The sequence below is a fragment of the Lagenorhynchus albirostris genome, chromosome 12 (assembly GCF_949774975.1).
Source record: "Lagenorhynchus albirostris chromosome 12, mLagAlb1.1, whole genome shotgun sequence".
NCBI lineage: Eukaryota > Metazoa > Chordata > Mammalia > Artiodactyla > Delphinidae > Lagenorhynchus > Lagenorhynchus albirostris.
Window position 1 is genome coordinate 41,803,481 of NC_083106.1, and position 24,360 is coordinate 41,827,840.

Here is a 24,360-nt window from a genome sequence, read left to right on the forward strand (position 1 = left end):
CTACCTAAGGAGACAAAAGACCTGTATGCAGAAAATTATAAGACACTGAGGAAAGAAATTAAAGATGATACAAATAGATGGAGAGATATACCAAGCTCTTGGAGTGGAAGAATCAACATTGTGAAAATTACTACCCAAAACAATCTACAGATTCAATGCAATCCCTATCAAACTACCACTGGCATTTTTCACAGAGCTAAAGCAAAATATTTCCCAATTTGTATGGAAATGCAAAAGACCCCGAATAGCCAAAGCAATCTTGAGAAAGAAAAATGGAGCTGGAGGAATCAGGCTCCCTGACTTCAGACTATACTACAAAGCTACAGAAATCCAGACAATATGGTACTGGCACAAAAACAGAAAGATAGATCAATGGAACAGGACAGAAAGCCCAGAGATAAACCCACGCACGTATGGTCACCTTATGTTTGATAATGGAGGCAAGAATATACAATGGAGAAAAGACAGCCTCTTCAATAAGTGGTGCTGGGAAAACTGGATGGGTACATGTAAAAGTATGAGATTAGAACACTCCCTAACACCATACACAAAAATAAACTCAAAATGGATTAAAGACCTAAATGTAATGCCAGACACTATCAAACTCTTAGAGGAAAACATAGGCAGAAGACTCTATGACATAAATCACAGCAAGATCCTTTTTGACCCACCTCCTAGAGAAATGGAAATAAAAACAAAAATAAACAAATGGGACCTAATGAAACTTCAAAGCTTTTGCATAGCAAAGGAAACCATAAACAAGAAGAAAAGACAAGCCTCAGAATGGGAGAAAATATTTGCAAATGAAGCAACTGACAAAGGATTAATCTCCAAAATTTACAAGCAGCTCATGCAGCTCAATATCAAAAAAACAAACAACCCAATCCAAAAATGGGCAGAAGACCTAAATAGACATTTCTCCACAGAAGATATATAGGTTGCCAACAAACACATGAAAGAATGCTCATCATCATTAATCATTAGAGAAATGCAAATCAAAACTACAATGAGATATCATCTCACACCAGTCAGAATGGCCATCATCAAAAAATGTAGAAACAATAAATGCTGGAGAGGGTGTGGAGGAAAAGGAACCCTCTTGCATTGGTGGTGGGAATGTAAATTGATACAGCCACTATGGAGAACAGTATGGAGGTTCCTTAAGAAACTACAAATAGAACTACCATACCACCCAGCAATCCCACTACTGGGCATATACCCTGAGAAAACCATAACTCCAAAAGAGTCATGTACCACAATGTTCACTGCAGCACTATTTACAACAGCCAGGACATGGAAGCTACCTAAGCCATAAAGAAGATGTGGCACATATATACAATGGAATGTTACTCAGCCATAAAAATAAACAAAATTGAGTTATTTGTGGTGAGGTGGATCAACCTAGAGTCTGTCATACAGAGTGAAGTCAGAAAGAGAAAAACAAATATCGTATGCTAACACATATATATGGAATCTAAGAAAAAGAAAAACAAAGGTCATGAAGAACCTAGGGGCAAGATGGGAATAAAGACACAGACCTACTAGAGAATGGACTTGAGGATAGGGGTAGGGGGCAGGGTAAGCTGTGACAAAGTGAGAGAGTGGCATGGATATATATACACTACCAAACGTAAAATACATAGCTAGTGGGAAGCAGCCGCATAGCGCAGGGAGATTAGCTTGTTGCTTTGTGACCACCTAGAGGTGTGGGATAGGGAGCGTGGGAGCGAGGGAGACGCAAGAGAGAAGAGATATGGGAACATATGTATATGTATAATTGATTCACTTTGTTATAAAGCAGAAGCTAACACACCATTGTAACGCAATTATACTCCAATAAAGATGTTAAAAAAAAAAAGTAAGAAAATAAAAGGGGGGCTTCCCTGGTGGCGCAGTGGTTGAGAGTCCGCCTGCCGATGCAGGGGACACGGGTTTGTGCCCCGGTCCGGGAAGATCCCACATGCCGCGGAGTGGCTGGGCCCGTGAGCCATGGCCGCTGAGCCTGTGCATCTGGAGCCTGTGCTGCGCAACGGGAGAGGCCACAACAGTGAGAGGCCTGTGTACCACATAAAAATAAAATAAAATAAAATAAAAAATAAAATAAAATAAAAGGGAGCAAAAGGAAACAAAACAAAACAGAAAAAAAATAAAAATGGGCAGAAGACCTAAATAGACATTTCTCCACAGAAGATATACAGATTTCCAACAAACACATGAAAGAATGCTCAACATCATTAATGATTAGAGAAATGCAAATTGAAACTACAATGAGATATCATCTCACACTGGTCAGAATGGCCATCATCAAAAAATCTAGAAACAATAAATGCTAGAGAGGGTGTGGAGGAAAGGGAACCCTCTTGCACTGGTGGTGGGAATGTAAATTGATACAGCCACTATGGAGAACAGTATGGAGGTTCCTTAATAAACTACAAATAGAACTACCATACCACCCAGCAATCCCACTGCTGGGCATATACCCTGAGAAAACTATAATTCAAAAAGAGTCATATACCAAAATGTTCATTTCAGCTCTATTTACAATAGCCAGGACATGGAAGCAAGCTAAGTGTCCATCAAGAGATGAATGGATAAAGAAGATGTGGCACATATACACAATGGAATATTACTCAGCCATAAAAAGGAACGAACCTGAGTTATTTGTAGTGAGGTGGATGGACTTAGAGACTGTCATACAGAGTGAAGTAAGCAGAAAGATATAAATAAATACTGCATGCTAACACGTATATATGGAATCTAAAAAAAAGAAAAAAAATAGGAAATGGTCAGAAGAACTTAGGGGCAAGATGGGAATAAAGATGCAGACCTACTAGAGAATGGAGTTGAGGATACAGGGAGGGGGAAGGGTAAGCTGGGACAAAGTGAGAGAGAGGCATGGACACATATACACTACCAAATGTAAAATAGATAGCTAGTGGGAAGAAGCCGCATAGCTCAGGGAGATCAGCTCTGTGCTTTGTGACCACCTAGAGGGGTGGGATAGGGAGGTTGGGAGTGAGGGAAATGCAAGAAGGAAGAGATATCGGGACATATGTATATGTATAACTGATTCACTTTGTTATAAAGCAGAAACTGACAGACCATTGTAAAGCAATTATACTCTAATAAAGATGTTAAAAAGACCATAACAACAACAAAAGAATCCCAACAACAACAACAAAAACAATATGACATATTGTAAAATAAAGTAACAAATTTATGTACTACAGGGATTAGAACGTTGACATCTTTGTGGGGCCATTATTCTGCCACTGTAGCAGCTATGTTCATGCATAATGAAAAGTGTGCCTTGAAAATTTTTTTTAAGGGGAAAAAAATTGTTGCTTATTGAGCAGGGTGTGCAGGTGTTTACATACCTAGTCTTCTTTAACAAACTGGAATTCATTCATCTGAACATGGTTGTTTTTCAGTGTAGTCACTCTGAAGGTCATGGGCATACTTTAATGAAACTCTCATTGCTCAAGAACAGTTTGAACTCTGAAATTGTCTTCGGAGCACTCATTAGAATATCCTTAATGGAAGCAAATGCTCATTCTTTGAGAGTAAGATTTATTTTTTGGAAAGAAGCAAAATGCTGGATTAAGCTAGATAATACTTTCTGGATCCAAAAGAAGGATAAATTATAAAGAAACTTTCATGACTTAAAATTGGCTCTGAAGATTTAGAGAAATTCTAACAGATTTTGAACAATGATAGTCACGTCAGAATAAGTGTATAATAATAAAAGATAAGCACTTTGAATATTGATTTGAATGTATAAAGTTTGCTATTTATTTTACTAAGCTACTTTGTTTACATCATATATAGTAAAACATCATTATTACTTCAAGGATATTTTTATTTGTAAAGTAAAGAGAATTCTTATATAAAAAGATGTTTCTAATGAAACTATTTGCTTACTCTTAATTCTCATGTTATGTTGCCTAATTATGGAAGCGATTTGTTACAAACTAGCTCTTTTCAAGTCCATTATCTTTCATATTGTGTCCTCTAACTAAATCCTTTATAAGATGTAGTATTGTTTTTTAAAATGAGCCAAAACTAGATCATTGGTTTAAAAAAAATCCTCAAGTCCTGTATCCAACCCAGAAAATCATTGACTTTCTCTTTCATTTTATTAATGATCTTTAAAGTTTCAGGAACCAAGTAGTAATTATCTGGAGAAAACTATGAGAAATTTTCAGTGATGCTATTTATAGAATTTTGCTTCAAGAAAGTCAGGAAGGATGACTTGAAATAAAAACATGATTCTAAATTTCTATGAAAAAAGTTCTTATCTATAAAAATCACTTAAAAGGCCAAATGAACACTTTCAGCCAATGAGCATACCCTAATTGGCAAGATCGTAAAGCATGACTAATTGGAACACTCTGACTTTAGAAAATTTAAAATTAGTTTGTATCAAGGCTTATGTCATAAGTTTCTGAAGAAAAATTTGAGTTTTAAAATTTTATTTACTTTGCCATTAGAAAACTTTTGTTTTCAATGCTGTGCTTTCTTTCCTTCTGTCTCTGTCTTGGTTTCTCTTTGTCTCTCTCTCTCTTACACACACACACACACACACACACACACACACACACACACACACACACACACAGATTCCTTACCATTGACTAAAACTGTCCATTTGTACAATCATCTGCCCACAATTCCACTAACTGTATGCTGTAGAGACTGTTCATGTTCAGAAGGTCTAACACAGTCAATGGTTAACAGATTAATCTGAGTGAGCATAAAGTTTTCTTGGGGATAGCCAAGGCTGGGCTTCTTGTGTGTTCCCATCTGCCCTATTCACCCTTATCCACCAAAGATGCCAGGCGAGGCAATTTGGCCACTAACTCTGAAAAATATGAATCTTTGTGTGTGGTGTAATATTGGACTATAGGAGTGTTTCACTTTTCACAAACTCTGTATATGGAAAGAATACCTAAGGAAACAAATGTGAGTTATTATTCATAGTACAAAATGATTTTTCAATTTACAAGAAATACTCTGCGCATTTCCCAGTATTTTAAAAATATAAATTATTTATAAAAATTTGTTTGGAAGTATTATTTCAGGAACATGTTCACTGCAAAAAAGGTGGTACAGTTGTACCATAGGAGAAATTTTTCTTGATTTTACATGTCAAGCAACAGCATTCCAGGGCTTTAAGGTTTGTTTAGCCTCTGGTACTGTGAAAATATTCCAAATAGGATATTACCATATTTTCTTGTACAATTTCCCTTGATATTTTCACTCTCAAACAGAGTGGGTGGGAGAATTTTGTTCATACCTAGCAGCAATCTCATTAATTTTTATGAGATTTCACCTCTATTGACTGGCAAATGGTCCTACCTGAGGTAACACAGTAATCCATCAGTGGCAAAGCTAATTGGAATGTGGGTTTCCATAACCTTCTCCTTGTGTCTCAAGCAGATTCTTTCACCTAGATCGCTTTGCATGCAATTGTGAATTTTTTCAACACTCTTCTTAAATTTGCTGTTCAAGAGTGAGAGTGTATGAGAGGATGAAGTGGTTTAGGCAACATGTCTATTTTTAGGTTTTCTTCCCCTTAAATTGGATCAATGGAAAGAATATGTGAAGTGGAAAATATGTGAGTAAAAGGAGCTGGCATTTAATGAGCAGCTACTACATTAAGGAGACGTTGCTAAAGCAGTGTGCATCACAGGTTGGCTGACTGGTTGCCACGTGGATCTCAGACAAATCTGAGAATGTCAGAAGACCAGAGACAGGTCTGTTTGTAGGAAGAACAGAGGAACTTCACTGAGGAAGGTGCTAAAGTCTGCAATAGGAGATGGTGGCAGGATCAGAACAACATAAGGTGTTATTGTTTGCTGCATTATTTTTGCCTTAGACCTGGTGGAGGAACATGGACCATTGGATGCAGTGTTATATTTGCATATCCACAACCACAGCAGGAGGCAGGTTTTTATATTCTTACTTATAAGAGGGGAAACTGATGCTCACAGAGAGAGAAAACAAACACATAAAGCCATCTCACTTTTTCAGAACTTGTCTACATGAGCCAGTGGAGCTGATGATCACCAGGGAACCAAGCTGGCTAGTTTTACTGTCAGATTCATGTTGTCAGTATCCTCGAGAATCTTCCCTGTCATGGGTGGATCTGGTCACTCCACTTCTGTAATCCCATAGTATTTTGTGTATGGATACATTTCACTGCCTTTCATGCTGCACTGTAATTTGTTTACAGATCTTCCTTCCAGGAAAATAGGATAAAATTCTTGGAAATTTAATTTTCCCCCTTAAATCACATGCCATCCAGCCTTCTACCCATAAAACTGAGCCATGAGGAAAACAAGAGCAGGTTCTTTATAGAACAGAGAGGTCATTGATGAGCTTTCAAACATAAAGCTGAGTTTCCTGACTTCTTTTTAAGGAAGGGTCTAGAGGGTCATGTTTGTGGAAAGAGAAGAGATTCAAAGTTCTGTAATCTCCCTCCAACATATCAAGAATCGATATTGCCAACTCCAGCAGAATTTCCTCCAGAATGTGGAAGATTGCCTTTTCCTCCCTTAGGGCCAAGCCAGGAGGACTGGTGTCCCAAAAGGAGGATTTGAGATGAGGAAGTCCATGCTAGAGAGGATGAGGGAGGGAGCACTTTTCCCCCCCACTGTGGACATGGCCAGAGGGAAGGAAATTGACAGAGGAGAAAACCAGCTGTTGAATCATATGTGCCCAGAGGGGCCCTCTCCGAACTGAAGTCCCAAGGGGAGAAAGAAAGCTAGACAGTTTGAAAGGAAACTGAAAGCAAAGCATCTTTCCTTTTGGACAGCACCACACCAACCCGAGGAGGTCACATCAGACAACAAGCAGAGGTGAAGTGTTGTTAGTTAGAACACTCTCATTCCCCAGCATCCTTCTTAGCTCCTGTTTTGCCAGAAGTCAGGGTGCTCTGCAAAGGGGTGCAGGCTGGCTGACCTGGGGCAGGACAGGGGGTTCTATGTGCCACAGCCAGATACCTGGAGGTCCACATCATCAATGAGGATCGGGGGGCTCAGCAAGGGGGGAGGAGCAGCAGAGGCCAGCAGAGTGCCAGGCACAGAACTGAGCCACAGATCCACACCCAACCCAGTGAGTGCACGCTCAACAGCTGGCCGACTGCCCAATGGTGGACAGCAGCCAAAGGACCAACGTGAGGCCAAAGGTCATGCTAGAGACCCACGTGCCTTCTCGGAAACGCGTATGGGAGAGAGGAATTCAGAGAGGCTGGGCCTTTGTCCAAAAGCAACTGAACGATCCAAAGAAAGTTTTTAAACCAGAAGAAATTGGTAAGTTTTACATCTAACCAGACTTTTCCCTCCAGCCACTGCTATTTAGCTACCTTGGGGATATTTGGAGGAGGTTCACTATGAAGATTAGATCAATTGTAGGATATAAAGAAGGTACAATCGCTTTGGACATCTAAGCATAGCATGAGTGAATCTGCATCCAGGCTTTGCCTGCAACACTTGAGAGCTAGGACAATTTTTTCATCATCTTTATATCCCCAGAGCATAGTAGACTACTTAAAGGTGTTTAGAGTTCCATACTTGGGTCCTGCAGGAATAAATGCACTTACTGATGATAAAACTATTAAAGATCATTTGTGTTGCCTTGCCCAATAACTGGCCCTTAGAAATTCATCCTTTCATTCATTAACTTTTTTATTCAAATATTTCATATATGTTTGACATCTATATGTACCTGATCTTGTGAAGGAGACAAAGATGAATTGTTTCCACATTTATTCAAACATCAGACATTTTTTCGGTGCTTATTGTGTATCAGGTACACAGGTCTCACCTCAAAGACCTTACAGACTTAAAGGAGAGAGGAAATATGTAAACAGCTATCATATAAAGTAGAAAGTGACAGTTACAGCAAGGAAGGTGAAGAGGAAGAAACAGAGTCAAGACACGATCAAATGCATGTTTTCCTGGCTGCTGTGGAGTGTAGTGGGAGGAATGGAGAGAGACACTCCTCTTACTTTCCAATGGAATTACCTGATGGCATCAGGGCACCAGCCCGCAGGACCAGAGTCAATGGAGGTAGAGTATGAAAGCTCCCTTTTGTAGAAGGCAGTTTGACAGAACACATTTAAAAACAGGTTTAGGGATGGGCATCATCTGGAACTAAAGAAAGACTGAAGATAGTTTTAGTGTGTCCTTCGATGATATGCAAGGGTCTCTCCCCTACATCAGGACAAAAGGCTGACCAAAAACTGTGCTGCATCCAATCAAATATTTGGATTTAGACTGCTACACATTTAAGTTATTTTCACAATCATGAGAATAGGAAGTCCAGGTGTGAGAAATCTGAGAGTCAGAATATCATGTTCCCTTTAGGGGTAAGAACATTGCTTTTGAATACGTTGCCTTTAAATGCACTTTAAAATAGCTCTTGAATAGTCATTAAACTGCCACAGTCCTATACCAGGGACAGGTAAAAACAGTGAGGATAAAGAAGGAAATACAGTCTTAAAAGCTGAGCTCATAATCGTAAACTCAAGCCCACGGGACACGTTTCTAATGTGCACAGGTGTCCTTTTCTCTGCTCATCCATGGAGGTGGAAATTCAGGTTGGCTACAAATAAAAAGTCTGCTTAGTGACTTTCTCTCCTGTGTCACAACTGCTTGACTATAGGACCTCTGTTACATAAATCTTCAGGGTGAGAAGTACCTCTTCCCATGTCTCCACTGAGCTGAATGCATATTTTTCCCACACTGCCACACTGTATTCTAATTGTTAGGGTAGCTGTCTATCATCCCATGGTATGGCTCTGGTCTGATCAGTAGCTGTGTCTCCATGATCTAGCCACAGTGTTGGCATTTTTTAATCAATAAAGGAATCTGGATGCCAAGTCTATTCATATGACTTAAACTTTAGACTCCAGAGAGACATAAGAAGGTACAAATTACCCAGCCTTTCTCTGTATCTTATACAACTTAATTCCTAGCCTACTGAAAATTCAGAAAGAGTGGACGTAGAAAGTACTGAGAGTTACAAAAAGCCATCACTTTGGTAAAAAACTGTTGCATGTGTATGTTACACATGTACGTCGCATGTGTGTACCTTGTAGAATTAGTCTGTATGTCGCATGTGTGTACCTTGTAGAATTAGTCTCAGGGTCAGATATCACACTGCATATTAGGGAGGCTGGCTTTCATTCTGTATTAACCTCTGCTAACATACCCAAGGAGAGGAGTGGGCTGAAGGAAAACAATCAGGGCTAGGGGGTTTTCTTTCTCGTTCTTTGCTCCTGGGAAACTGCTTAGAAAATGGGAAGAGCTCGGACACATGCACTGTGTGAAGGAGGGGATGTGTTAAAGGTACAGTCTCCTCAGTATGGTTAGCAAGAGAACTGGAAATTGTTTCCCATGTGAGTTCATTTTAGTTACCAAACTATACTGTTTGAAGAGATCTGCTTTTTTCTTATTTCACAGATGTACTAGTTTCGCCTGTTTGCATTTTAGTACTACATGGCTGAAGAAAGATGAATAAACTTTGGGGGAGAAGTTGTGAAGCTGGTATTTCTACTGATATGGTTCATATAGCAGTTATAAAAATAGCACAACTTTTAGAATTTATCCAAATGTCATTGCTAATCTGTCTCAAAGTCACAGACACAATCTATTCATTCTCTACAAGTCAAGAGATACAAACCCACAAATGTGCCTATAAAATAAAATCCTTATAAATCCAACATGATGGTGTTACAATCTCTCCTTTGACTTTCTAATAAAAAAAACAGCTGGGTTTTTTCACTTCCATGTCTGTCTTTCATCATCTTTTTCCTGAATAAATGTTATCTTTTGCCTTTGTTAACTTTCTTTAGCTCCCTACTATAAAGGCAAAGTTAAAATTTTTTTTCCAAAAGATGTTTGACATTGTTAGCCATTAAGCAATTGCAAATTAAACCCACAATGAATTATCACTGCACACCTTTTAGAATGGCTAACATAAAAAATAGTGATAACACCAAATGCTGGTGAGGGCAGGGAGAACGGGACCTCTCATACATTGCTGGTGGGAATGTAAAGTTGTACAACCACTCTGGACAGTTGTTTGACTGTTTCTGAAATCAAATAGTCATTTTCCACATGATCCAGAAACTGTAGTTTTGAGCATTTATCTCAGAGAGATGAGGTCTTACGTTAATATAAAACCTCCACATGAATGTCATAGCAGTTTTGTTTTTTTTTTAATTTTTGAATTTAATTTATTTTTTTATACAGCAGGTTCTTTTTAGTCATCAATTTTATACACATCAGTGTATACATGTAAATCCCAACTGCCCAATTCATCACACCACCACCCCCATCCCCCCATGGCTTTCCCCACTTGGGGTCCATACATTTGTTGTTTACATCTGTGTCTCAATTTCTGCCCTGCAAACCAGTTCATCTGTACCATTTTTCTAGGTTCCACATATATGCGTTAATATACGATATTTGTCTTTCTCTTTCTGACTTACTTCACTCTGTATGACAGTCTCTAGATCCATCTACCTCTCTACAAATGACCCAATTTCGTTCCTTTTTATGGCTGAGTAATATTCCATTGTATATATGTACCACATCTTCTTTATCCATCTGTCTGTTGATAGGCATTTAGGTTGCTTCCATAACCTGGCTATTGTGAACAGTGCTGCAATGAACATTGGGGTGCATGTGTCTTTTTGAATTATGGTTTTCTCTGGGTATATGCCCAGTAGTGGGATTGCTGGATCATGTGGTAATTCTATTTTTAGTATTTTAAGGAAACTCCATACTGTTCTCCATAGTGGCTATATCAATTTACATTCCCACCAACAGAGCAAGAGGGTTCCCTCTTCTCCACACCCTCTCCAGCATTTGTTGCTTGTAGATTTTCTGATGATGCCCATTCTAACTGGTGTGAGGTGATACCTCATTGTAGTTTTGATTTGCATTTCTCTAAGAATTAGTGATGTTGAGCATCCTTGCATGTGTTTGTTGTCAATCTGTCTATCTTCTTTGGAGAAATGTCTATTTAGGTCTTCTGCCCATTTTTGGATTGGGTTGTTTGTTTTTTTGTTATTAAGCTGCATGAGCTGCTTATAAATTTTGGAGATCAATCCTTTGTCAGTTGCTTCATTTGCAAATATTTTCTCCCATTCTGAGGGTTGTCTATTGGTCTTCTTTATGGTTTCCTTTGCTATGCAAAAGCTTTGAAGTTTCATTAGGTCCCATCTGTTTATTTTTGTTTTTATTTCCATTTCTCTAGGAGATGGATCAAAAAAGATCTTGCTGTAATTTATGTCAAAGAGTGTTCTTCCTATGTTTTCCTCTAAGAGTTTTATAGTGTCCGGTCTTACATTTAGGTCTCAAATTCATTTTGAGTTTATTTTTGTGTATGGCGTTAGGGAGTGTTCTAATTTCATTCTTTTACATGTGGCTGTCCAGTTTTCCCAGCACCACTTATTGAAGGGACTGTCTTTTCTACATTGTATATCCTTGCCTCCTTTGTCATAGATTAGTTGACCATAGGTGCATGGGTTTATCTCTGGGCTTTCTATCTTGTTCCATTGATCTGTGTTTCTGTTTCTGTGCCAGTAACATACTGTCTTGATTACTGTAGCTTTGTAGTATAGTCTGAAGTCAGGGAGTCTGATTCCTCCAGCTCTGTTTTTTTCCCTCAAGACTGCTTTGGCTATTTGGGGTCTTTTGTGTCTCCATACAAATTTTAAGACTTTTTGCTCTAGTTCCGTAAAAATTCCATTGGAAACTTGATAGGAATTGCATTGAATCTGTAGATTGCTTTGGGTAGTATAGTCATTTCCACAGTATTAATTCTTCCAATCCAAGAACATGGTATATCTCTCCATCTGTTGGTATCATCTTTAATTTCTTTCAACAGTATCTTATAGTTTTCTGCATACAGGTCTTTTGTCTCCTTAGGTAGGTTTATTCCTAGGTATTCTGTTCTTTTAATTGCAATGGTAAATGGGAGTGTTTTCTTGATTTCATTTTCAGATTTTTCATCATTAGTGTATAGGAATGCCAGAGATTTCTGTGCATTAATTTTGTATCCTTCAACTTTACCAAATTCATTGATTAGCTCTAGTAGTTTTCTGCTGGCATCTTTAGGATGCTCTATGTATAGTATCATGTCATCTGCAAACAGTGACAGTTTTACTTCTTCTTTTCCAATTTGTATTCCTTTTATTTCTTTTTCTTCTCTGATTGCTGTGGCTAGGCCTTCCAAAAGTATGTTGAATAATAGTGGTGAGAGTGGACATCCTTATCTTGTTCCTGATCTTAGAGGAAATGCTTTCAGTTTTTCACCATTGAGAATGATGTTTGCTGTGGGTTTGTCGTATATGGCCTTTATTATGTTGAGGTAGGCTCCCTCTATGCCCACTTTCTGGAGAGTTTTTAACATAAATTGGTGTTGAACTTTTTCAAAAGCTTTTTCTGCATCTATTGAGATGATCATATGGTTTTTATTCTTCAATTTGTTAATATGGTTTATCACATTGATTGACTTGTATATACTGAAGAATCCTTGCATCCCTTAGATAAATCCCACTTGATCATGGTGTATGACCCTTTTAATGTGTTGTTGGATTCTGTTTGCTAGTATTTTGTTGAGGATTTTTGCATCTATATTCATCAGTGATATTGGTCCGTAATTTTCTTTTTTTGTAGTATCTTTGTCTGGTTTTGGCATCAGGGTGATGGTGGCCTCATAGAATGATTTTGGGAGTGTTCCTTCCTCTGCAATTTTTTGGAAGAGTTTGAGAAGGATGGTTGTTAGCTCTTCTCTAAATGTTTGATAGAATTCACCTGTGAAGCCATCTGGTCCTGGACTTTTGTTTGTTGGAAGATTTTTAATCACAGTTTCAATTTCATTACTTGTGATTGGTCTGTTCATATTCTCTATTTCTTCCTGGTTCAGTCTTGGAAGGTTATACCTTTCTAAAATTTGTCCACTTCTTCCAGGTTGTCCATTTTATTGGCATAGAGTTGCTTGTAGTAGTCTCTTAGGATGCTTTGTATTTCTGCGGTGTCTGTTGTAACTTCTCCTTTTTCATTTCTAATTTTATTGATGTGAGTCCTCTCCCTCTTTTTCTTGATGAGTCTGGCTAATGGTTTATCAATTTTGTTTATCTTCTCAAAGAACCAGCTTTTAGTTTTATTGATCTTTGCTACTGTTTTCTTTGTTTCTATTTCATTTATTTCTTCTCTGATCTTTATGATTTCTTTCCTTCTGCTAACTTTGGGTTTTGTTTGTTCTTCTTTCTCTAGTTCTTTTCAGTGTAAGGTTAGATTTTTTATTTGAGATTCTTCTTGTTTCTTGAGGTAGGCTTGTATAGCTATAAACTTCCCTCTTAGAACTGCTTTTGCTGCATCCCATAGGTTTTGGATCGTCGTGATTTCATTGTCTTTTGTCTCTACGTATTTTTTGATTTCCTCTTTGATTTCTTCAGTGATCTCTTGGTTATTTAGTAACGTATTGTTTAGCCTCCATGTGTTTATGTTTTTGACATTTTTTTCCCTGTAATTCATTTCTAATCTCATAGCGTTGTGGTCAGAAAAGACGCTTGATATGATTTCAATTTTCTTATATTTACTGTGGCTTGATTTATGACCCAAGATGTGATCTATCCTGGAAAATGTTCTGTGCACACCTGACAAGAAAGTGTAATCTGCTGTTTATGGATGGAATGTCCTATAAATATCAATTAAGTCTATCTGGTCTATTGTGTCATTTAAAGTTTCTGCTTCCTTATTTATTTTCATTATGGATGATCTGTCCATTGGTGTAAGTGACGTGTTAATGTCCCCTACTATTATTGTGTTAGTGTCAATTTCCTCTTTTATAGCTGTTAGCAGTTGCCTTATGTATTGAGGTGCTCCTATGTTGGGTGCATATATATTTATAATTGTTATATCTTCTTCTTGGATTGATCCCTTGATCATTATGTAGTGTCCTTCCTTGTCTCTTGTAACATTCTTTATTTTAAAGTCTATTTTATCTAATATGAGTATTCCTACTCCAGCTTGCTTTTGACTTCCATTTGCTTGGAATATATTTTTCCATCCCCTCACTTTCAGTCTGTATGTGTCCCTAGGTCTGAAGTAGACAGCATATAGATGGGTCTTGTTTTTGTATCCATTCAGCAAACCTGTGTCTTTTGGTTGGAATATTTAATCCATTCATGTTTAAGGTAATTTTCGATATGTATGTTCCTATGACCATTTTCTTAATTGCTTTGGGTTTGTTTTTGTAGGTCCTTTTCTTCTCTTGTGTTTCCCACTTAGAGAAGTTCCTTTAGCATTTGTTGTAGAGCTGGTTTGGTGGTGCTGAATTCTCTCAGCTTTTGCTTGTCTCTAAAGCTTTTGATTTCTCCAACGAATCTGAATGAGTTCCTTGCCGGGTAGAGTAATCTTGGCTGTAGGTTCTTCCCTTTCATCACTTTAAGTATATCATGCCACTGCCTTCTGGCTTGTAGAGTTTCTGCTGAGAAATCAGCTGTTAACCTTATTAGAGTTCCCTTGTATGTTATTTGTCCCTTGCTGCTCTCAATAATTTTTCTTTGTCTTTAATTTTTGCCAGTTTGATTATGTGTCTCGGCATGTTTCTCTTTGGGTTTATCCTGTATGGGACTCTCTGAGCTTCCTGGAGTTGGGTGGCTATTTCCTTTCCCATGTTAGGGAAGTTTTTGAGTATAATCTCTTCAAATATTTTCTCGGGTCCTTTCTCTCTCTCTTCTCCTTCTGGGACCCCCATAATGCAAATGTTGTTGCATGTAATGTTGTCCCAGAGGTCTCAGGTTGTCTTCATTTCTTTTCATTCTTTTTTCTTTATTCTGTTCTGCAGCAGTGAATTCCACCAATCTGTCTTCCAGGTCACTTATCCGTTCTTCTGCCTCAGTTATTCTGCTATTGATTCCTTCTAGTGTAGTTTTCATTTCAGTTATTGTATTGTTCATCTCTGTTTGTTTGTTCTTTAATTCTTCTAGGTCTTTGTTAAACATTTCTTGCATCTTCTCAATCTTTGCCTCCATTCTTTTGCCAAGGTCCTGGATCATCTTTGCTATCATTATTCTGAATTCTTTTTCTGGAACGTTGCCTATCTCCACTTCTTTAATTCTTTTGTGGGGGTTTATCTTGTTCCTTCATCTGGTACATAGCCCTCTGCCTTTTCCTCTTGTCTTTCTGTGAATGTGGTTTTTGTTCCACATGCTGCAGGATTGTAGTTCTTCTTGCTTCTGCTGTCTGCCCTCTGGTGGATGAGGCTATCTAAGAGGCTTGTGCAAGTTTCCTGATGGGAGGGACTGGTGGTGGGTAGAGCCGCCTGTTGCTCTGGTGGGCAGAGCTCAGTAAAACTTTAATCCGCTTGACTGCTGATGGGTGGGGCTGGGTTCCCTCCCTGTTGGTTGTTTGGCCTGAGGCAACCCAACACTGGAGCCTACCTGGGCTCTTTGGTGGGGCTAAATAGGGACTCTGGGAGGGCTCACACCAAGGAGTACTTCCCAGAACCTCTGCTGCCAGTGTCCTTGTCTCCACGGTGAGCCACAGCCACCCCCCCTCTCTGCAGGAGACCCTCCAACACTAGCAGGTAGGTCTGGTTCAGTCTCCCCCGGGGTCACTGCTCCTTCCCCTGGGTCCCGATGTGCACACTACTTTGTGTGTGCCTTCCAAGAGTGGAGTCTCTGTTTCCCCTACTCCTGTCTAAGTCCTGCAATCAAATCGCACTCACCCTCAATGTCTGATTCTCTAGGAATTCCTCCTCCCGTTGCCGGACCCCCAGGTTGGGAAGCTGACATGGGGCTAAGAATCTTCACTCCAGTGGGTGGACTTCTGTGGTATAAGTGTTCTCCAGTCTGTGAGTCACCCACCCAGCAGTTGTGGGATTTGATTTTACTGTGATTTCGCCCCTCCCACCGTCTCATTGTGGCTTCTCCTTTGTCTTTGGATGTGCCATATCATATTTGGTGAGTTCCAGTGTCTTCCTGTGGATGACTATCCAGCAGCTAGTTGTGATTCTGGTGTTCTTGCAAGAGGGAGTGAGAGCACATCCTTCTACTCTGCCATCTTGGTTCTTCTCAGAAGATCTCTCAGACAATCAACGAGATTGATTTCAAGTCTGTCTCATCTACATGGATGTTAGAGCTGATATAATTCTGTGGTCAGAACATCAAAAGAATAGACTCCTTTTCCACCTTCTACAGGCTACACACATACCTTGGCTTGTGGCCTCTTCCTCTTTCAAAGATAGCAATGATGGGTTGAGTCCTTACATCACAAAGACAATGACCTTCTCCTGTAGTCACACCTCCCTCTAACTCCTCATAGCAGTTTTATTTGTAAAAAACCAAAGCTGGAAATAATCCAAATGTCCTTTAGCAGGTGATGGCTAAACAAACCCTGATATGTTTATACTATGGAATACTACTCAGCAATAAAAAGACCAAACTATTGATACACGCAACAATTTGGGTGGACTTAAGGGTATTATGCTTAGTGAAAAAAGCCAATCTCAAAAGGTTAAACACTGTGTGATTCCATTTTATATAGCATTCTCCAGCTGACAAAATCATAGAGATGGAGAATAGAGTAGTCGTTGCTAGGGATAGGAATGAGGGTGGTGGAATGGGTGTGACTTCATAGGGGTTGTATGAGGGAGTTTCTTTGTGGTGATAGTATAGTTCTGTATCCTGACTGTGGTCATAATTACACAAACCTATACATGGATCAAATTGTGTAGAGCTACACACACACACCGACAAACGAGTGAAGGAAAAGGGATGAAAACTGAATCAGGTCTGTGGCTTAGTTAACAGTATTGTACCAATGTCAATATCCTAGTCATATAAAATGTCACCATTGGGGAAAAGCTGTGTGGACAGTTCATAGAATCCTATATAGTTTTGCAATTCCTTGTGAGTCTATAATCATTCCAGAAATATATATTTTCCTCTCACGCTTCATGCATTAATTGTTTGTGACATTTAACCATGAGTTTAAGGAATTAACTGAAAGGGCAAGAGGATAAAGCACAGAGAGCCTCTTCATGTCTTTTTGTTCTATATCACTGTTCTTAAGAGAATCAGAAGACAAAAGTACTTGGTCCTTTGCCAACTAGTAATGAGGACTGTCTTGTTAAAACAGAAGTGCCTTTGCAAAAGGGCTGTTGGGCTACATCCTATCATTCCTTTCCTCAGAAACCATCACAGCTCTCTTTTATTTACAAAATTAAGCCACACTTTTCATCCTGACCTTGAAGACCTCCTACGACATGACCCCAGCTTAACTTTTTGGCTCTATCTTACTTTATTCCATAATGAGCACCCATTGCTTCAATCTGTTCTCTGCACCACAGACTGCCTGCCTTTAAAACTCAAATGTGGCTTCCCACGGCACTTAGCCTAAAGACTCAAACTCTTGACCTGGCTGTCAAGACTTGTTGAGTCTAGCACTTGCCTCCTTCCCCAGCCCATCTTGCACCACTCTTTTCTTCACTCTCCTTGCCTAGTCACAAGCCCTTGCTCACAACCTCATCCTTGCCATGGTCCTTCCCACCACAGAGCCTTGAGCACGCTGTCTTCTTTGCTTGGACCTCTTTCCTTCTCAACTCATCTTCCACTTCTCTTATAGATCTCAGCTCTACCACTAGTCTTTTAGGAAAATCTTCCCCAACTTTCCAGTTTAGGCCAAGTTGTTTTGACAAATGTTCTCGCAGAACTGTGTTGCTTTCTTTTAGAATACTCATCTCTGACTATAATGATACAGCCATTCATTTGGTTATTTGGCTGCCTTTCCCATTTGCCTGGAAGTGCCAAAGAATATAGAAAGTATCTTTTTTTACTGTTTCCTCACTGTTCACTACCTAATACACTGACTTGAACAGAGAAGTATTCAATAGTTATTTTTGAAGTGACTGGATGAATCAAACTGGAATAATTGTTCTCCAATCATATTCCTCAGGTTTTCTGCCCCTAAGCTTTTGCCATGATTTTCTTTCTGGGTTCAAAGCTATACCTAAATTTTATTCAATCTTATAGACTCCTCTGAATGGGTACTTTCTTGCCTCTGCAAATAAACATCATCTCTGGCTCCTGTGAAAACTATAGCACTTTGGCATCCGTTCCCTTGCCGTACATGATGTTACTATCAATAGACTGTGCCTCTTGTCCCCTTTATAAGTTCAGAAGCTCCTGGAGGGTAAGGTTGATTCATTTCCTTCGTTCTTTTCTCTTTTTTAACTCTGTAGAAGCTTTATCATTCTTTTTTTTTTCTGTTAATGTTTTTATTCTTTAATTTTATTTTATTAAAAATTTTTTTATTTTATATTGGAGTATAGTTGATTAACAATGTTGTGTTAGTTTCAAGTGTACAGCAAAGGTTGATTCATTTCTGTTTACATCACTTGCAATAACTAGTACATTTCTTAGATGTAGAATTAGTGTATTTTCCTTATTGATTAATATATGAATAAAAGCTAAACACTTAGCACGTATTATGTTCTCAATTAATATTTATAAAAACAAGGGAAAATCATTATAGGTCCTTGTTAGTTCCACTGATTTGCAATGAGTAAACAGAACTGAATTACAAAACAGCAGTACAGACATGGTTCCCAGAGCAAATGCCTTCTATTCTGACCATTTATTATTATTTAAGAAGTTTATTTTTTGTAGGTAGCAAAATGGTTCTAGAATTGTTTGATTCAACATGCTTTTTTACTTCCCCCCATCCCTTGCTCAGTAAGTTATAATGAAGACAAACTGATATTTCAGTAGAATTACTTTTTGACTTTCGACAGAATTAAAATAAATTTTGCATAGAATGCAGCATTAAATGCAGTGTCAAACAGCTAATTTGAGAGAGGTGGCAGGATGGATTAATGGTGGTGCATAACATGGGTTGAACAAAACACCTGAGGACAAGGGGAAAGTTGTTAAAACCTTGTCACTGGGCTTCCCTGGTGGTGTAGTGGTTGAGAGTCCGCCTGCTGATGCAGGGGACACGGGTTTGTGCCCCGGTCCGGGAAGATTCCACATGCCGCAGAGCAGCTGGGCCTGTGAGCCATGGCTGCTGAGCCTGCGCGTCCTGAGCCTGTGCTCCGCAACGGGAGAGGCCACAACAGTGAGAGGCCCCGTACCGCAAAAAAAAAAAAAAGAAAAAAAAAAAAGAAAAAAAACCTTGCCACTGTCTACAAAAAGAAATTGAAAAACTGAAAAATTTTTTTAATAAATCCCCATAGAACTTAAGCAACCAGTAATTGGTTGTGACTTTTCAATGCTTAACAAAAGAAAACAAAAGTCAAATGGATTTCCAAAGGGGTAAGTTTCCTCTTCATGCTCCCCAGGAGGCCCATTTATAATTTTTGACTCTGCACTAATGGGCCCAGTTCTGCCATGAAGCCAGCATTCCTTTCTTCTCCCACATACCAGTATAGACATTCCAGGGGCCTCTGCATGTGGGTAGAGAACTGCTGGCAATTTCTGTGTCCCCAAATACTGGAAATCAATGCAATTTAATTAACCTCTTTAAACATTTTTGAGTGCCTATTATGTGCTGGGTTTCCTACCAGGTACTAGCGATTCAAAGGTGAACAAGAAATCCTCTTTGCTGTGAAAAGCTTACAGCTTGGTGGAGTAGGTGGAAATATTCAAACACCATTCTTAGGTAAGAGAGACTGTGAAGACAGAGCTATAAAACAAAGTGCCTGGGAGCACAGGAGAGAGAGAGCATGAGAGTGAGAGAGAGAGAGAGAGAGAGAGAGAGAGAAAGACAGAGAGAGAAATTTGTTGTCATTGTGGGGCTTGTGGAAGTGAATAGGAGCTAGGCTGAGTTTGGAGCACTGTGGTTTTTCTCCCAGCATCCATCCACCTCATCTCTCCCTTGATGGGTGACAGATATGTGATTGGGTGAGACTGATCCTGCCCTGACTCCAGGAGTGAGTGCTGATTGGTGAGCCCGTGATTCTCAACTAGAGATAGTACCTGCTAGAGGGCATTTGGAAATCCATGAGGACACTTCTAGTTGTTACAAAGGCTGAAAGACGCTATGGGCATTTGATGGGTGGGGACCAGAAATCTTAAATGACCTATAAAGTAGGAAAATGACTCACATCATGAAAAATTGTCCTACCCAAAATGCCAGTAGTACTCCTACTGAGAAACATTTGTCTAAACAACTCAGAGAAATCTCATCCTGTATTGGTTCAGAGAGTCCAGGTCTACGTCAGTTAGCTCACACTGGTCCCCTGCCATCAGTGTGGTCCAATCAAATAGACCTCTGGACTTTTCTTCAGTGGTTGTAGGGAAGCATCCTTTCTGCCCCTTATTGGGTATGCAGGAGGAAGCATGTAGACCCTACCTGATTCTGATTTAGATAGATTCCCATTCAATCTATATAAGCTGAATTTATTCAAGTGGTTTGTTTGCTTGTTTGTTTCTTCATTTTTGTTATTGTTTCTAAGCAGATTATTGGAATGGCAGCAATGTTGTTGAGGTATCAAATCTAAGTAAAATCTGATATGTGAACAATATTTTGTTTTCATCCTGGAGGCTTGGAATGACTATAAAATTCATAATATTGTCATAAAAAGAGAAATAAAGGTGAAACAAAAATAATCAAGATTATTATTTATGGTTTAATGAGGAATATAAGTGGTGCCTGGTAAAAATCGTGAAAATCTAAGTTAAATTTGCAATGGTGTGTGTGTGCGCGTGCACGCGTGTACACATAATTACATAAAAGAAAAAGAGAGAGAGGGAGGGAGGAAGGAAGGATGCAGTGGCTATCTTCATACCTAACACACTGTAGAAATTTAAATCTTGTCCCTTTAGGAAAAATTCTGTCTCTTCAGCTTACAAAATCTACACATTAAAGAAAGCTAAAAGAAAAGATTATTAAGCACTTTGATTACTTAATCAAAGTCCATTAGCATATTCTAAAACCTTATAAGTTGTGATTAAAATAGATTTATTTTTATGCTTATTAATAATTCTTCTGCTGACATAAGATTAGTATTCTTAGCTACAAATTATTTTCCTACATTGTCAATGGTTCTTGTGGTATACTAAAAACAAAGAAGAGATGTACTATTACATGTGAATTAAGAAAAATTAAAGGAACACAGAAATAAAGTTCCACTTAATTTTTATATAACCGATTTCCCTCTTGTTGCAAAACTTACAAACTAGTAATCAGAACTCCCAAGTGACTAAACTGAAAGTAAACTACATCTGGAAAATGAGGAAGATGAGAAGGGAAGAGAGCCTTGGTACCTGGATACTGGTCAGAGTCGTGTACTGGTAAGCCTTGACCACCAGATAGTTTGCTTCCAAGTCTATCAGTCCCAGGATCATATACTTCCACCATCTTCGTCGTAAAATTGCCAGGAGGTTTTCTTCTCCTGCGTTACAAAGTTAAGAAGAAATGGATTAAGCTCTGAACACGTTGAGAAACTGTATATTTAGAAGGATTCTAAAATATATATTACAGTACTATATTTTTTACCGTACCTTATCAAACGTTTAACTAAACAAATGAATCAATATGTCCAAGAATGACATGCTTGTGCTTAGTTTACTAGACTTCATCGTAGATTTCAGCCCTTCAAATTAGTTCCTATTCCAGAACAAGACTGGACAGGTTTTTAGTTCACTATGCAAAACATTTTCTCACAAACATTTGAACAAAAAATTTTGTCAAGTAAAAATAAAAGGAAAGGTGTTCAGAAAGGCTGTATAAACACGTGAAATCCAAATCATCCTGAACTTCAGGATTGTGGTAAAATAGACAAAAATGGAAAGAGGGTAGTCAAATGGTGCTTAGCCGCAGATCTGCAGTAAGGCTGCAGGGCGCCACCCTGAGGGCTCGCTCGCCTCTGAACCTTACACGCAGGTGGTGTGTGGGTGATGGGAAGAGAGAGGAAGTTGGGGGTCACTCATCGATGGGGAAGAGTGCCACAGGCCTTGGTCTTAATGCTACCAACTTCACCATCTTGCCTCTTACGCTGGTAGCCTCAGAACAGACTCTGAACTGCTTAGTTCTTCATCCTTATTTTTACATATTTCAGGCCTGAAATGTACCTTTTCTCAAAGTGGGGGAACATGATTATTAATAATAACAGCTTTCTGGGGCCAACCTGTGAGGAATCCTTAGAGGATGTGGAACATGCAGAAACCCTGAGTGAACGGTGATTCTTGATACCAAAGAAACAATCCAAACATTTGGCCCAAAGTATGCTTTCTCTTGCTCTTCAATGTGCTGATTCCCCTGCATGGACTATTCTTCCCCCAGCCTTCAAATGAAGGAGCAGCATAGACTCTACCACCAGGAAGCCTTCCTTGATCTCTCACTTTGATCTTCTCAGAATCGGTTGGGTTTCCGTGCTATGGGCTCCTTTAACACCCTTTCTTATTCCGCAGATACAGTACTCATCTCCCTGTGTTATAATGGCCAGTTTTCTTGACTCTGTTACTCATTAGATTATTAACAATTTGAAGAGAGTGGCACTGTCTCGGTCATCACTTTATCTCTAGGGCCCAACAGTGCATGGTGAGTAGTCAATAAGTAATACAGAATCTATGAACACATTTTGTGTTTAATAACCTCAGCAATGTTAAATAACATTGAAATTGAAATATTTAAAATATATCTACTATAAATATTCATGCACCAGACAATGAAAATTGTTTTCTAGTTAGAACATCTGACATAAATTCATTTGGTGACCGTTTTACACATAATACTCTATACATAGGACATAAAAAGGTCAACGGCACACTGAACCGCAAAGCTGAAATTCTAAGGTCACAAGTCATTGTTCCAGTTAATTTACATGATGAACAGAGAATTGCTAAACTTGGAGCACACCAGCCACATTTCAATATGTGACATTGAAAATCTGGATCATGGCGCTGTTTGTTCCGCCAATCAATACATATTCAAAGTTACACAGATTCAAAGGAATGATTTGTTGTCTTGCTGTTTGTTCTGCTGAAGAAGTTTGCAAGCGAAACACTCTAAACAAATACTCCCATATTGTTTCACTTGAGCACCTGAGAACGTACAACACACTTGCTTAGCAAAATTGTCCAGGAAGGCAAGAAAGCTCTCTTTTTTTTTCGGCTGAGCAAAAAATGCAACCTTTAAAAGGACTGCTTAGGGATTTATCTACATGACTCTCATTAACACTGATGTATAATAGGCCATTAAAATTCTAGAATAGTGAAGATGTATTCTTTAGAGCCCTTGTGCCAAAGTGCTTTCTAAACCTCACGAAACCGGGCCATCCATAAAAGCACCAGCACAACTGGTGGTACATTAACGTTTTGAAGCAAAAGAATTTTAAAAAAAATTAACTAAGAGGAGTAATAAAATCTATGGGTGCAAATTTTAGAATTATAATTTGGCATTTAAATTTGTTCTGTTATTATTCTTACTATCAACGTGTTCAAATATAAATAGAAAGCATAGAGAATAATGTGATAAGGTAATCTCCAACCTGATTTAATTAATGTTAAAATTTTGCCACGTTTGCTTCAGATTTTTTTCTGAGAAAGGAAATGTTGCAGATGAAATTGAAGCCCCCTTTCTGCCACTGCCAGATTCCATTCCCTTCCCTCCTTCCTCAAATCACCATCTTGATATTGTTATGTATCCTTCATGTTCATGTCTTTGCTATATGTTTTCTACATATGTATGTATTTAAATGAAAGTTTATTGTATATACTGTACCTGTCATTCTTCTAGGGTTCTTTATACTTAACATTGTTCTAGAAATAGATCCCTATTTTTTAATGTAGAGAATAAATGTAATATACTTTAAATGACATATAATCACATTTTATGAATATGCCACAATTTATCTCATCTCCCACTGACAGACATTTAAGTTGTTTCCAATTTTTCTTTAAAGAACATCCTTGTACATATGTATCTCTATAATTGGTTTAGAGTTTAATTCTGTTTTCATTCTCTTCTTAAAGAACTGTGGAGTATGCCAGTACTCACAAATGTGAAAAACATAATTAAAGAAAGTAACCCTAATTGAAAGTAACATAGCGTTCCAGCAACAATAACTATGGCAATAATTGAGAATAGAGAGGGAAATTATTGACAGTCTTGATCATGTGACTCATATCTCATTTTACTAAGCATCAACAGAACGACCAATCAATGTGTTTTTTCATTTTTGTAACAAATACTTATATGATACTATGTACCAGGCAGTGTCTATGTGCTTTACAAATATTAATTTACTTAATCCTTATAATATCCCTGTATGGAAGGTATTTCTTTTAACCGTATTTACAGATGACAAAACCGGGGCCTGGAGGAGTTAAGTAAC

The 24,360-nt window shown here is 38.5% G+C and overlaps 1 protein-coding gene across 1 annotated transcript in view; it reads right to left on the minus strand.

Annotated features, from left to right (window-relative positions):
• The window catches only part of SLC35F1 (solute carrier family 35 member F1), a 422,653-nt gene that overhangs the window by 72,972 nt on the left and 325,321 nt on the right, over positions 1 to 24,360 (minus strand). Inside the window, exon 3 of the mRNA XM_060167349.1 lies at positions 21,290 to 21,417. Coding sequence (XP_060023332.1) covers positions 21,290 to 21,417 — 128 coding nt within the window. The remainder of the gene's footprint in view (positions 1 to 21,289; positions 21,418 to 24,360) is intronic.